General features: G+C 41.5%; 1 protein-coding gene across 2 annotated transcripts in view; it reads right to left on the bottom strand.

The window, feature by feature from the left end:
- Positions 1 to 272: 272 nt before the first annotated feature.
- dlc1 (DLC1 Rho GTPase activating protein) overlaps positions 273 to 13,481 on the bottom strand; it is a 113,640-nt gene continuing 100,431 nt past the window's right edge. For both annotated transcript variants that reach the window (XM_042484897.1, XM_042484898.1), the window contains 8 exons: positions 11,308 to 11,467; positions 10,090 to 10,297; positions 8,960 to 9,176; positions 8,428 to 8,542; positions 5,022 to 5,237; positions 3,698 to 3,915; positions 2,742 to 2,915; positions 273 to 2,424 (listed from right to left, as the gene is read on the bottom strand). In XM_042484897.1, coding sequence (XP_042340831.1) covers positions 2,325 to 2,424; positions 2,742 to 2,915; positions 3,698 to 3,915; positions 5,022 to 5,237; positions 8,428 to 8,542; positions 8,960 to 9,176; positions 10,090 to 10,297; positions 11,308 to 11,467 — 1,408 coding nt within the window. In that variant the 3' untranslated portion in view covers positions 273 to 2,324. The remainder of the gene's footprint in view (positions 2,425 to 2,741; positions 2,916 to 3,697; positions 3,916 to 5,021; positions 5,238 to 8,427; positions 8,543 to 8,959; positions 9,177 to 10,089; positions 10,298 to 11,307; positions 11,468 to 13,481) is intronic.

The following is a 13,481-nucleotide window of genomic DNA, read 5'->3' as shown; positions in this document are numbered from 1 at the left end:
TCAGAATATTGTCATATTCTGGATAATAGTTGAATATTAGTGTGCATGTAAGCATAGTTACTGACCTGGTCCCACCCATAGACTGTATAGTATAAATAAAGTAGAATAGATATAGTTTATATATACATGTATAATGAAAAAAATATATAAAAAAAAATATATACATAAATATAGTATAATAAATATATATTAAGTACTGTATACGTTTATACACAGTCTATGGTCCCACCTCTGGTAAACAAATGACAAATGAGGCATTTTTTAATTTTTATTTTAATACATTTAATAGTGCACTTTGATTAACCTGTACAGAAATAATATTAATAAAAAAGATAAAACATTTGTTCATTTCTGTAACACGAAGCTTAACATTTACAATAAAATAAAATAAAATGGTATGATACAAAACAAACATATATCTGAGGTATAAATATATTTGTTTTAAATTAACTGTCATTGTCATGCGTTATTATTTGGCGGAGACACAGTTAAAAGGTACAACATTTACGATATGAGCAATGGCTTAGCGAATTAATCACACGACTCTGCACGGGAAAAATGCGCGCCCTCAGGTCGAAGCGTGAGTGTTACGAGTGAAGGTTTCGAGGAACCTGTATGTCTTTTTTTTTTTTAAAACACTGACGGAGAAAGAAGCTTACACAAAAGATCGTTTTCCTTCTTTTGAAATCACACAAACATTCAGTCTGCCCTCTTCTTTACAGTAAAACCTGTAAAATCTCCACCTTTATAAAAGGACCATTTTCTCTGTTTACCTCTCATCTTTTTATAGTTTCTGTTGCAAGTTAGAACAATGCATTGTTTTTTTCTGTTCTCATTTACATCAAAATCATTGTGTCACTATTTTTTTAACGTATATATGCAAGAGATGTGCAGCCTACAATAATACAAAAAGTGAATTGACTGTGCTCTTAACAACAATACCTTTAACTTTTCACAAATGTTATCCCCCCTCCCCCAAATTTGGTCCATCATTGTAAATGTGTTTGTCTTAAATCTTAAATCCTGCAAACAGGGTTCCCACAGTCATGGAAAAAAATTGGAAAAATCATGGAATTATGTTGTGTGTCATGAAATTGTTACGGCTGTCTTACGTGGATAACCTTCCACTTGATTTAACAAAACTGAAAATGTATTTTCTGAAGCTGTCGGTGTAAATTAGCTCTAATATGTGTTGAAGTGTGACGATTTGTTTACCATCATGTATGTTTCTTCATTTTTTGTGTTTCCTCTCTCCCTCCATGTATGCCAGCTGACTATTATGTTTGAACAGAGTTTAAGAACCTAATAAGTCTGAAAAACACCCAGCAAGTAGGACTACAGAAAAAAAAAACAATTACTTGAAAAGTCATGGAAAAGTTTTGAAATTTTGTCCATGAAAACGTGTGGGAACCCTGTGCAAAATTCAACTTTCCCAGTCCCGGCTCTGAGCCTCAGTCATAAGCAGTGCCTGATGAGCTCTTGCTGTTGTATAATAACTGGCTTTTTGAACTATTCCTTGTTTCTAGCACGCTGACTAACTCTGCTGATGAATCTTCAAGAACAAAATGAGGAGACACTACTTTCACATTAGTAAATGAGACTGTTTCTTTGATCCTTTCTTGTCTTTTTGGTGAGCCAGCCACCGATTCTCATCTGTCTCTGCTTTCCTAAAAAACCCTCTAAGCTAACAACTACCTGTCATCTCACTATCCCGTCTGTTGTCTCTGCTCTGTTTGCATTTATTACCAACACATTCACATCTTTCTTTACCCACAGACTCATCAATCAGCTGACTATAATATTATCTACCTTTCTCCTGTGCCTTGCTGTAACAGAAAAACACAAGACACACAAACCCTTACTGTGAACAGAATACTGTATGTACACATTATGTTGCCACTGGAAACCAGTGTGAGGAATATGTATTAATTAACCGTTTGTTGCTTTTAACACTCATGCACACACTCCCACACCCACACCCCCTTTGCTTCTCAGAAGCAATAGCATCCTTTGGATAACATCCTGTATTAGCGACATCATGTCCTTTGGCCCGGAGAAGTGTTTGTGTGAGTCCTCTCGGCAACACACCGAGACTCTCCGACAGAACCTAGCGATAACATCAGTCTGTTGTAACAAAGTCAGAGCGAAAGAAAAAAAGTCCTTCAATCCAGGATCCAGGATTTGTCCTTTGAATATGAGAGGCTTGGACCCTGTCTACCTCTCTGCTGGAATGGGTGGAATGAGTCATTTTGAGTTTGAAGGATCCAAATTATGGTCCAAAGGAGCTGTGGAGTCTGTTGTTGCCCACACTGCACACTGCTTTCTCATTTGTCCATGGGCACTGTGAATGAGTCACGTATCCGCGCCACCTCGGCGGCGCACAAGTGTCCATACAGCTTATTGTACCACTCTGGGAAACGACCCCTGGAAAAAAAAAAAAAAAAAAAAAAAAAAAAAGTTGTTAGATCATGGATTATTGAGTGACCAGCTAAAAGGCATTGGAAACCACAAAACTAGGACTAAGGTTCAGCCCCAAAACACCGTAGCCCCCTCCGTCTGGCATATTCCCATTTAGGAGTAGGGTGAGGTGTTAAAGCTACATGACCCTCCAGCTCGGCGATTCTGTTGCTTTAATTAGCGACTTTTCAGGTTTCCTTAGTGAAGCCATCCTTAGTGACTTTATTTCTAAAAAGCAACTAGTGTCCCTAATTTTTCTTTGCTCCTGTCTGTCATTCACTCACCTGCAGTCGATCCTGGAAATATGTGTGAGTCTGGATTTGTTGTTTCCACAGGGCTCGATGAAGTAGCGAGAGGTGAGGACATTTGCCCGGACGCCTACGACAGGTGCGCCTTCATGGTCCACAGATGAACACACCATTGCACACGCTCCTTTCGGCAGGTCTGTTACCCACGTTCTGGTAAAGAGAGTAAAGAGTTTGGATTAGAAAACAACAATAAATCAGTGCAGAATAACTAAAAACACAAAGACAGAAATAAGACATACAGGGAGACTAAAGCCTGGTATAACAGTGCAAATTTGGGCTGTCTCTGATGAATTATAACTACGTGAAAGTAACGTGGTGATACCTTTAGTTTTGGCTCTAAAACGTCACACAGTGAGAGAGGTTCAGCTGTTGTCACGGTGTTGGAGTCAAAGATCCTGAGATAAAATTCTGACAGTGACAGAAATTTGGGATCCGAATCTCACAGTGTGACTGCTGTTAAGTATACTAACCAACCAACAGAAAAGAAGCATGAAATGACGCACTGATCAGCGCAACTCCACTAGTGAATGCTAAATGCTAATAGGTGCTATTTCTTATTTCGAGCTCTCGTTGCCAAATCCGGTGTGCCAAATTGGCCTCTTTTTCCCAGCCTCAACCGCGTCCAGATTCTCCTCCTCCTCCTCTTCTTTAGACTTTTTATGACAAACTTAAATGCCGCTATAGCGAGGGCTCAATTTGTCTGTTTGCATTTTACTGTCACCACTACAGCGGTGAGATAAATGCCGCACACTGATGATGTTTTGTTCTTGCGTATTGACGTCGATGGATGTAGGTCGTAGCCTGTGATTCAGTGGGTGATGTCGTACCTGAATTTATCAGATCCACGTTGCAAAGTGTCGCTGCAGTAAACTTATAAGATCGCAAAAGTATCACAGTCTGCATGAGGATTTAGAAGGACAATGGGACAATACCTGAGCACCAGGTGGTCTTTGGTGGGATGTGGAGCCATGGTGTTCCTGACGTACTGGTAGACCTCTGTCCTCTCATCCAGGGTCTCCACCACCCGGCTCTCCAGCAGGTCCTCATCCCAGTAGCCCTGCTCCCGCATTATTCGTGTCAGAACCTCCTCTGGACTCGCAGGCACCTCCACGGTCACCTTCCACAGCCGCAGTGGGAAGCCGTCGTGCACCTGGACAAACACATGACAAGGCCAAATCAAATTAACATGCATTCCTTTTTAAAATGACTTTCATTTAGTGGCATTTTACATCTTTAGTTGATCTCAGGGAGATGACAGGAAATGACGGGAAAGAGAAATTGCATAGAACGTGCAACAAATGTTCCCAGTCAGCAGTGTGTCTTGTGTAACTCTTTGAGAGTTTCTTTCATGATATTTAATCTTATCAGTCATATTTAGACACATTAGAGGTGGTATTCCAGACATGATTTCATGCACAACAGTCAGACTGTGTTTCAAAACCTCCCAACGCCCCTTAGCCAAGTCAGCTGCTCCGTGCTGCCATCAGATGATACAGAACACTCTGCGCCTTGTGACTCTCCAACCGGAGAGAAGATAACCTCATACAGGGCCCTTTGCACACTGCACACAGGAAATGTAGGCCTGGGATAATGGTGAGGTTGTGTATGTTTGTGTGTGTCTGTGTCAAGCTGATGTCATTCTGGGATGGAGTCCAGTGCCGGGATGGGAATGAGAAGCCAAGGGCCAGGCCAGTTTCACACGGATGTGTTTCTATACAGGAAACCCTAACTGCTGGTTTTCCACTCGACATTTAGAGAGACAGGAGAGAGGGACACGCCAAGGACAGGAGAAGACAGGAAACAGATCATTGAAGAGACAGCGTGTGCTTCAGGAATGGCGGTTTGTTTAGACACTAAAGACAGATTGACTGATGATCTGTTTTTTCTCTCCTTAACCCTTTGAAACCCAAACTAATGGATTTAAGTTCTTTGAAAAACACGGGGGAAGAAAGGAAATGACCAACTTAGTATAAATAACCCACAAAGTGTGAGAAATTAGTTAAAGGTGACAAGAAAATGACTTAAAAATGTGCTTTGACAAAGGGGGAGGATTATTTTAAAAAAATGTCACCCTTTTCCCTGTTTTTGAGAGAAATCCAACCAATTTGCTCAGGTTTCAAAGGGTTAAATATGAACCTCATTTCTTTCAACCTCTGCCATAAACCACCACATTGACAGCAGCCGTGAGGACTCGACAGATGTGTGAAGATAGATTATTCTTTCTAAAAATGTCAGCTGATGAATAGGCAGGCGTACCTTCCTGCAGGCGAGCTCCGCGTGCTCGGGCGTGGAGCAGCTGTCGTAACCTTTAAACTTGTCCTTGGCGTCTTTGAGGAGGGCATCTAGGCTGTCCCTAAGGAAGGCCCTGTAACCTCCCTGCCCAGCCTCTTCGCCCGCCAGCTCCTCTAGGCGTCGCGGCAGCAGCGCCTGCTCCACATATGAGTTCCTGCAGCGACTCATCTCCTCTGGGATCTGTGGGAAAGGAGGAGGAGGAGGATGAAGGCCAGCCCTTAACTTTCTATGTGCTGCTGGAGGCCATGAGCCGCCAGAGTGCATGATGGTTACATGTGTTTTGATTGCTAATTTGACTTGTTTTGATTCCTTTTCTGTAACCGCTTATCCTGGTAAAAGTAGCAGGTGTGCTGGAGGTTATCCCAGCTGACACTGAACTGATCGGCAGTTAACTGCAGGGCTGACACACAGAGACAGACAACCATTCACACTCACATTTACAATTTAGAGTCACTACTCTCCTTAATCTGCGTGTCTTTGGACTGCGGGAGGACACTGGGGAACCCTGAGAAAACACGCTGACATGGGAACAACATGCAAACCTAAGTTTGCCGGCAGGTTTCAAACCGAAGTGCTAACCACTGCACGACTGTGCAACCTCATACATCAATTTATTAATTTGTTTGTTATACAATGAGTTCAATTTACTATTTAAAAAGTCTTAAAATTAAATATTTTCCAAAGTATATATATTTTTTAATGTAAAATATTTTTTCGCAAAATGTTCAATTTCAAGACTCATTAATATGCTTCAAATAAAATATTTTATAAAGATAAATCATTTTAAAGTATATAATTTCTTATATATATATATATATATATATATATATGTATTCAATTAAAAAAAACTTTTATACTTTTTTATTTTAAATATTTTTTATTTTTATTTATTTAATTTCAAGTTTAATTATTTAACTTTTTAGATAGTTAAATGAGCTTTTTGAAATGATATGAGATTTGTATAAAATCCATATTAGACGGCAGTAATTACTCAAAGCAAAGTATTTCTGTACATGTTGAAGTTATCAGTGTCCTCTGATAAGAGTGATCAGCACCGAGTCCCTACTTGATGCTTTGTTTTGTCAGTCATCTCCACCCTGGTTTCATTAATTCCCCTTTAATTAAAGGGAAATTGTATTAACTTGTGTAAGGATGCGAGACAAAAATGGAAATACACAACATCCTTTTTCCATCTGTGTGTTTGCTGTGCTCATTCTCATTATTTCCCTCCCTCCCGCTGAGTCATCTCTCAGCTTTAATTGAACACCAACAATATTACAGTCTGAGAGAAGGATTTCATCAGATAAGAAGAGGCTGGTTAAACATGGACACATATTACCGTCGGTTATCTAATAGGTCATCTTCCTGTTTTGATGCTGTGCGAGATCTAATTAAAAGAAAATAATTTGTGAGATTATTGAGTTTACTTGTTGTGTTATGTGACCACAACAGGAAGCCACGAAGCAATCTAATAAAATCTAACACTAATGACACACAGTGTGCAGCCTCTTAGCATTTACCGAAGCAGATCAGAGGAGACAACTGTGTTGGGCAGAGTGATGCTCGGGCTGAATGGGACTGAAATTTGATTATTAACGGAGTAGTGTGCTGATTATTTCCTGTTTATTCATTCATGTGTTTGTGGATTTGATGGGACGATGCTGGATTTAACTTCTTTCATAAATACTTGAGTTTGGTTTCAGAGGGGACACTTACTTTATGTAATCATGACATTGCTTGTTCAAATGACAGAATGATCTGGATCAGTGGGTTATGTAAGCTATCTGTGTTTACAGGACAAACACAGGAACTCAAGGTGTTTTGCACTGACATAGTACTGTAAACCGGAGGTGACATTCATGCTGTCAGCAAACACATCGACTTCAGTGGCAGTTTGCCACATTGGCCCTATTTAAACCTTCCATAGCACAATGTCTAGAGTGCATTTAGGGCATGTCAGACTCCACTTTGCTGGTTAAACAGAACATAATCAGGGTGCAAAGTAGGGCACAAGGGGCTCAGAGGTTATTTACTCCCTTTATTAATGGACTTGGTAAAGACTTGCACTTGTACAGTGCCTTGCTAGTCTTCCGACCACTCAAAGTGCTTTAACACTACATGTCACATTAACCCATTCACATTCAAATATACACCGGTGGCCAGGGCTACAGTACAAGATGCCACCTGCTACTCAGTTGAACTTTCATATGCGAGCAATTTGGGGTTCAGTATCTTACCCAAGGACACTTCAATATGTGGACTGGAGACGCGTGTGTTTTGGGCGAAACATGAATTTAATCAGAGTGTCATTTTAGTGCTATTTTTATGGTGGATTCTGCAACAACTGGTTTTCTGCTGAGAGTGATGCAGTCAGCTCAATGATGTCACTCCATCATATATCAAGGGAAATTGAAGCAGCATAACTATAAACTGTAGTTTCTTGCTAGAGGCAACAGAACTAAACTTTTAACTACGAACAAGTAATGCTGCTCCTTGTGTGTAAATGTGCACAGCATATTTGACAGTGGCTCTGCTCTGATCTCTGCTACATTCACATTTTGGAGAAATCATTAATATTTTCCTCATTTATGTTGTATTCATTTCAGTTACCCTTTGGCACATTATGTGCGCGTTTGACCAGGTTTTTATTGGTCAATGGCGTAATCGCTTTGCTCAAAATAGCAGTGCGCCAACAATGTGCTGGAACACACCTCATTTTAAGGCCTACACACCCATGGGTGCAATTACATTTGTTACTTATACAACATGGACGCTGGCTGTGAAACTGTCAAATACGTCAGTCTGAAACTAGCAATGACAGTTATGCTGTGCTTTCTAGTTTAGAACAGGACTAATACAATATCAATCAGTAAACCATTCTGGGTTTATCTCTGTATGTGATATCTTTCTAAATCTAACTTTGAAGAGTAATCTCTTCTTTCAGTTGACAAGTTATATAAATGAGTATTCATGAGTGCTGCTGACTGATTCAGTTCCACCTCTTGACATTTGAATGCAAAGTATTAAAAATCTACAAGTTGTGTTATAAATATACATAGTGACTGCCCTCTAGACGTTGAAACCTTGCTATTGAAATCAAATTATGCTATTGGCTGATTCTGGTAGCAGGAGACTGCTCTCATTACCAAACGAGCCCCCTGTCGCTTCTAATTTGTGTGTGTGCGGGGGGCAGAGAGGTTCTGTGGATCAAGAGGCGGCACAATTGGGTGACTGTGTGTGTCTTGGCATTTTTTTCACATTCCAGGGAGGAAGCACCCAAACCAAAAGTGGAGGGTTTGGTTGCTTTTTTAAAGTAAGGAGTTGACTAAGTTAGAGTTCACATTCAGTTATGACTTAATTAACTGCTTACCCGGAAGAGTTTGCTGCACTCCTGGATCATGTGTGCCAGGCCGTGAGTGGCAGCCAGGTTCTCATTCAGGTCTCTCTGGTCCGGTTTTCCCAGTGTCTGCTTCCTGTTCATCACCCTTTGACCAAGAAAGAGAGGGGGAAAAGAATTGCGACAAGATCAGTAACATCATCTATCATGGAGACAGCCAGTGTAGCAGAGGGCAAAGGAAGCACCAGGGAGAAAAGAAAGAAAGGACACCTGCTAAAGCCTCCCTGATCTAAACATGGAACAAAAAATATGTTTCTTAATTAGGTTAAGATGTTTATGTAACCTCGCTATTTCCTCTGTCTCTCTCCCTTCCTTCTGTCTCAAGCTCCCCTTTTCTTCTCTGGCTTCCATCCCCAGTATCCTGCTCTTTTGTTTCTTTAGGCTGACCCTTTCCTGTTTGTGAATGTACAGCATATTCCATGTTATGTAAGCCGTGTCAGTGCGGGCAATCAAAATAAAGGCAGTGATATGATGAAATTAGTTGATTACAAAGTCACACACACACCTTGGTGAGGAGCTCTCTTTGCGGCGCAGGGTATTGAGGTGGAAGAGGGACGGCGCCAGGCAGACAGCCAGGTTGGTGGGAGTCATCTGATTCTCGGACACGCTGGCTGTCACGTCGCTCAGCAAGCACAGCAGCGTCCGCAGAGCCTCACGGTTCTCGTCGGGCAGCAGCAGCACGGCGGCGCGTGCCGCCTGCAGACGCAGTTCTTTGGGCATGTCTGCAGGGGAAGAGGGAGGATGTCACGGCTCGGTTCTTTCATATCATATGCAGAAAGCGACTAATGGCATGCTGCATGATGTCATCTTTTTTGCATCTTAGGAAAAAGTCTGGCTTCCCTCCGCCTGCCAAGACTGAGCTATGATGGGATCTGTGTGTTATATAAGTGTGTGTACACTATGTGCTTCATGCTTCATGCATTGGAGCGGTTTTGTTTCACCTTATATAAACAGATCGTAATGCAGCTATTACAATCATACAGGAACAGAACCGGAGGGGACGTCCATGCTCACAGAGGGATGAAGCACTCAGATGTCTCACCTCATCCCGCAGGTATTTCCTGCACTCATCTTGTTTATTTTATTTTCACTCTTTCACAATGTCTTACTCCACTGCAGGCAAGCGCCTACAGCTCGAAAACAATACCATCCCATGTATTCCAGCATGAAATCCTCTTACAGATGTGTGTACGTGAATTAATGGCATGTGTTGTCTCAACAGGATTTTGTCCAGACTCTAGTCCCTTTTAGGCGTGAATATTGTGCCGTTATGCCGCCTCGTTTTTCTGTAAAAAAGGTACGACAGCAGGATGGGGGGACAGAGCTGTCTCACCTTTGAGCTGGAAACAGAGGCAATGGGAGACAGCTGGCAGGACGAGACCATTGGCAGGATGGGTGTGGCGTTTTGACGAATTAAAAAGCAGCTGATAGCAGTTAGCGGCTAACCCAAACAAGACAAACAGAGGCCTTATGCTTCTGCGATGCCAGCATGCTGTATAAAATCATACACTGGAGAAGTATGTTTTTTGGTTCGATGTAAAAATGCAAAGGAGGCATTAAAAAAGGGGATTGGTAGCAGCCTTATAGGCACAACCTCTGTGTAAAAATGGCATCTGCATGTGTGTGTTTTCTTACACTGATAAATCTGGAGGAAGGTCTCCGACAGCTTGCTGGTGAGCAGGGGTTCTGGCAGATCTCTGAAGTACTGCTTCAGCATGTCTGCGACGTCGTACGCTGACTGGCCTTCATAGTTGACGCCTCCCCCGTCTGCGCCGCTCGCCTCATTCATCTGACGCAGAGCCTGGATACGAGATTTCACGCCGGATTTCCTGAAAAGACCCACCTGGACCAAAAGTGAGAGGAAGAGTTACATCATACACAGAAACATGATCAGCCAGCTTTGCACTCTAATTCCCTTATAAGCTGAGTATTCCCAGTGTTGATCCTATCATTAAGGCGTATCAAAAACCATTCATGTGCCAAAAGCAAATTAAAAAAAAAAAACACGTCTTTTAAAGCTGCAGGCTGTTATCACTGTAAAATAATATTCTTAACTTATCCCCAAATCCACAGCTTACAGTCAATACAGTTACATCACAGCAGATCCTGTTGACTGTATTTACAAGCAGCTCCCATGACACCCAGTGGGCTGTCATGTACTGAATGTTGTGTAGGATCTCATCGGTGGCCTTTTAAGGCTGCATGGAATGGCAATGTTGGGGAGGAAAAGAGAAAAAGGCCGTCGGCTCGTCCGGCTGGAATATTTTCCACCAGTTTTCATCGCTTTTAAACAGAGGCGCCTTGTCCTGCTTTGTAAAGAACGCCATCCACCACTTGCCTTCCGTTATTAGCTATTTTCTCCTTCGTCCCTCTTTCTTTCTTTTATAAATGTTCACATACACATACACACACCACACACGCGTTGAGATAAATCGGCCATAGTATCTCTAGATTAAACAGACAGACAGGTGACCTCACAGCTGCACACTGACTCTCTGCAGAGCTCCACGCTTCACTGTGTGACAGAGAAAGTGTATACACACTCACTCACTAAGTGGGTATAAGGCTTTTTTCCGAGTCAATGCTCCATCTTATGTAACATCCAGTGAGAAAAAAAAAAATCACATGGATGAATATTTGACTGATTGCAGATGTCCTAAAATTCAAATATTACATAAGTGCAGCACCTTAAAGAAGCAGCTTTGTCTCTGAGCTGTGGAAACTGAAAACACTCCTTAAAGCTAAATGACAGACTGCCAGCAACTTATATGTACACTGCAATTACAGCCGTATGCTCCAGTTTATATATACATGTGTCTATATATGTGTGTTTATTTTGCTGCTTTAAGTTACCTGGTCGAGGCACTGGTTGCGTAAATAGCGCATGGCCTGCTGGATGCCCTGAGGGAGGGGCTGGCCCGTCCGCTGGACGATGACTTGCAGTGGCACTCCGAACACATTCCTGTCTTTATAGTCGCGCACCTTGATGCGCTTCATAAACTTTGGCACAGCCCTGAAACATACACAGGAACAGAAAACAGAAAAATCAATATCTGTGACATGTTGGCATGAAGTTTTCAGGGTGTCTGCAGGTACCAGACACTTAAATTTAATGCTTTTTGAGAACTTTTCAAAATAATTGTAACTAATTTTAAGACTGATTTTAGGACAATTCATCTTTTTCTTGCTCAAGCCTAGCAGGTAATCATAAAGGTAAGTCGTACTATATCAATGGTCCTGTGCAGAGGGAGGTTTTAAGTAGCAATACTGCATTTACAGTGAGTTGAGATAACTCTTTAACACCTAGATCGACATCAGTTTCCCCGTGATGTGTTCAGATGTCTTTCACATGCCAGTCCCTCCAGGATTTCCAATTCAGGCAATCCCCGTAATTTCTGCACAGCTTTGCAATTTTTTCCAATCAGCACAGCTTTGACTCATTCATTCAAACAATTTCTGTCAGATTTCAGTCTGAAAACTGTCAAAATGTCATAACATGCCTTCATTCATACAAGGTCTTGTATAAAGATCCTAATTTGTAATCAACATATCTTCAAATAATTCTGGTGGAAGAAAACAACAGATATTGTAATATTTGACTTATGAGATGGATTTGTTACAATCTCAAACATGTTTTTAAATGGTTCTGTATTAGTTCAGATTATTTTAAAATCCTAAAATAATCAGATTACTGAGTTAGCTTGGCTGCCAAAATGAGTATTTGTGTGTTTTATGTGTGTGTAGGGAGGAAACCCAGCGGCTGCAGAAGCCTGTCTCCAGGTTTATGAGAGGGGTGGATAAACAGGGTGAGGGGAGAACAGGGGGGGGGGCGGACTGGTGTCAAAAGGGGAGGATCCCACTGCTTTATACATCCGCACTAAGTGTCTGTCTCACTACTCTGGGTGGGTGATCACTTGGGTGCAAGTGAACACCAAGTCTATAACCACAAACCCCAGAGTTAAACATGCAGCTCCGGCCGTTTCACAAGAATGCACCCACAGATTTATGGCTGTGTATCTATCTGCATGGGTGTGAGTGTGTTTAGCAGAGAGACGCTGTGCGTGACTTAGGACAGGCTTGTCTTTGTAAGAGCAGCCGTTCACAAGATTCGGAGCGCTTCTCGCAGCCACAGTTTGGAAAAAATGGAAAGAGAACATATTGTGATCCCGGTCCGGAATTCTGAATATGTGTGGGCCTCCAGTGGCCAACAAGTGGCCTCTGTCTCTCATGAACCTCAGCCTGTCATAAGACTGTCATAATGCCTTCTATTCCTGTCCAAGGAAGGCCTTGGGTAGAAGATACAAGGGAAGTGGAAAAACACAAGAAAATGATGTGATTTTTCACTTCATTTTCCTCATCGCAAAGTTAGAGAGAACTGCTAATGCCTGATTGGGTCACAGCTATTTTTCATGATTTTTCTGTAGGCTTTTCTATATTTTGACTGTGAAGAATGTCCAGTAAATTATTTTCTGGTCACCAAAGTTAAAGGTGACCCTTTCCTGTATTTTATGCCTTACATAATGTTACAGTGTAGAATGTTCATATTGAAAGCAGCCAAAGTTTCAAACAATGGTGTAAAAGAATAAGTAATTCCTGAAAGCGTAAAAACCCTTAGGTTTCCTATAATTTTAAACCCTCTGTTTCCAACTGTTTTATTCTACTCTTTCTCCAGTAGGCTATTACATGATGTGCTGAATTTCTTTATATGGTCATCTGCTCCAGGCAAACTACTGAACACGTTTATTTTACGTAGCCTACACTGTTACATACAGCTTCATGCTAACATCAGGGAAACGTAATCTTGGTTGCTGATGTTGTTTATTTCTCCCAAATTTCAGATCATATTCCTGCTGGAACATGTCCAATTTTGTTATGAAGTTTTTATTGGTTTTATTGGGTTTATTGGTGGCTGCACAAAAGTACCTCCATTCTCTGTTACAGTCTTTCCTTGGCCATAAATACACTGCTACATGTAGCTACTTGCTAACATCAGGGAGAAAGGCAATCTTGGTTGCTGATGTTGTTAA

Source organism: Plectropomus leopardus, chromosome 4 (genome assembly GCF_008729295.1).
Source record: "Plectropomus leopardus isolate mb chromosome 4, YSFRI_Pleo_2.0, whole genome shotgun sequence".
Classification (NCBI taxonomy): Eukaryota; Metazoa; Chordata; class Actinopteri; order Perciformes; family Serranidae; genus Plectropomus; species Plectropomus leopardus.
Note: the sequence above shows the minus strand (reverse complement) of the source record. Positions and strands in the feature narration are given on the sequence as shown.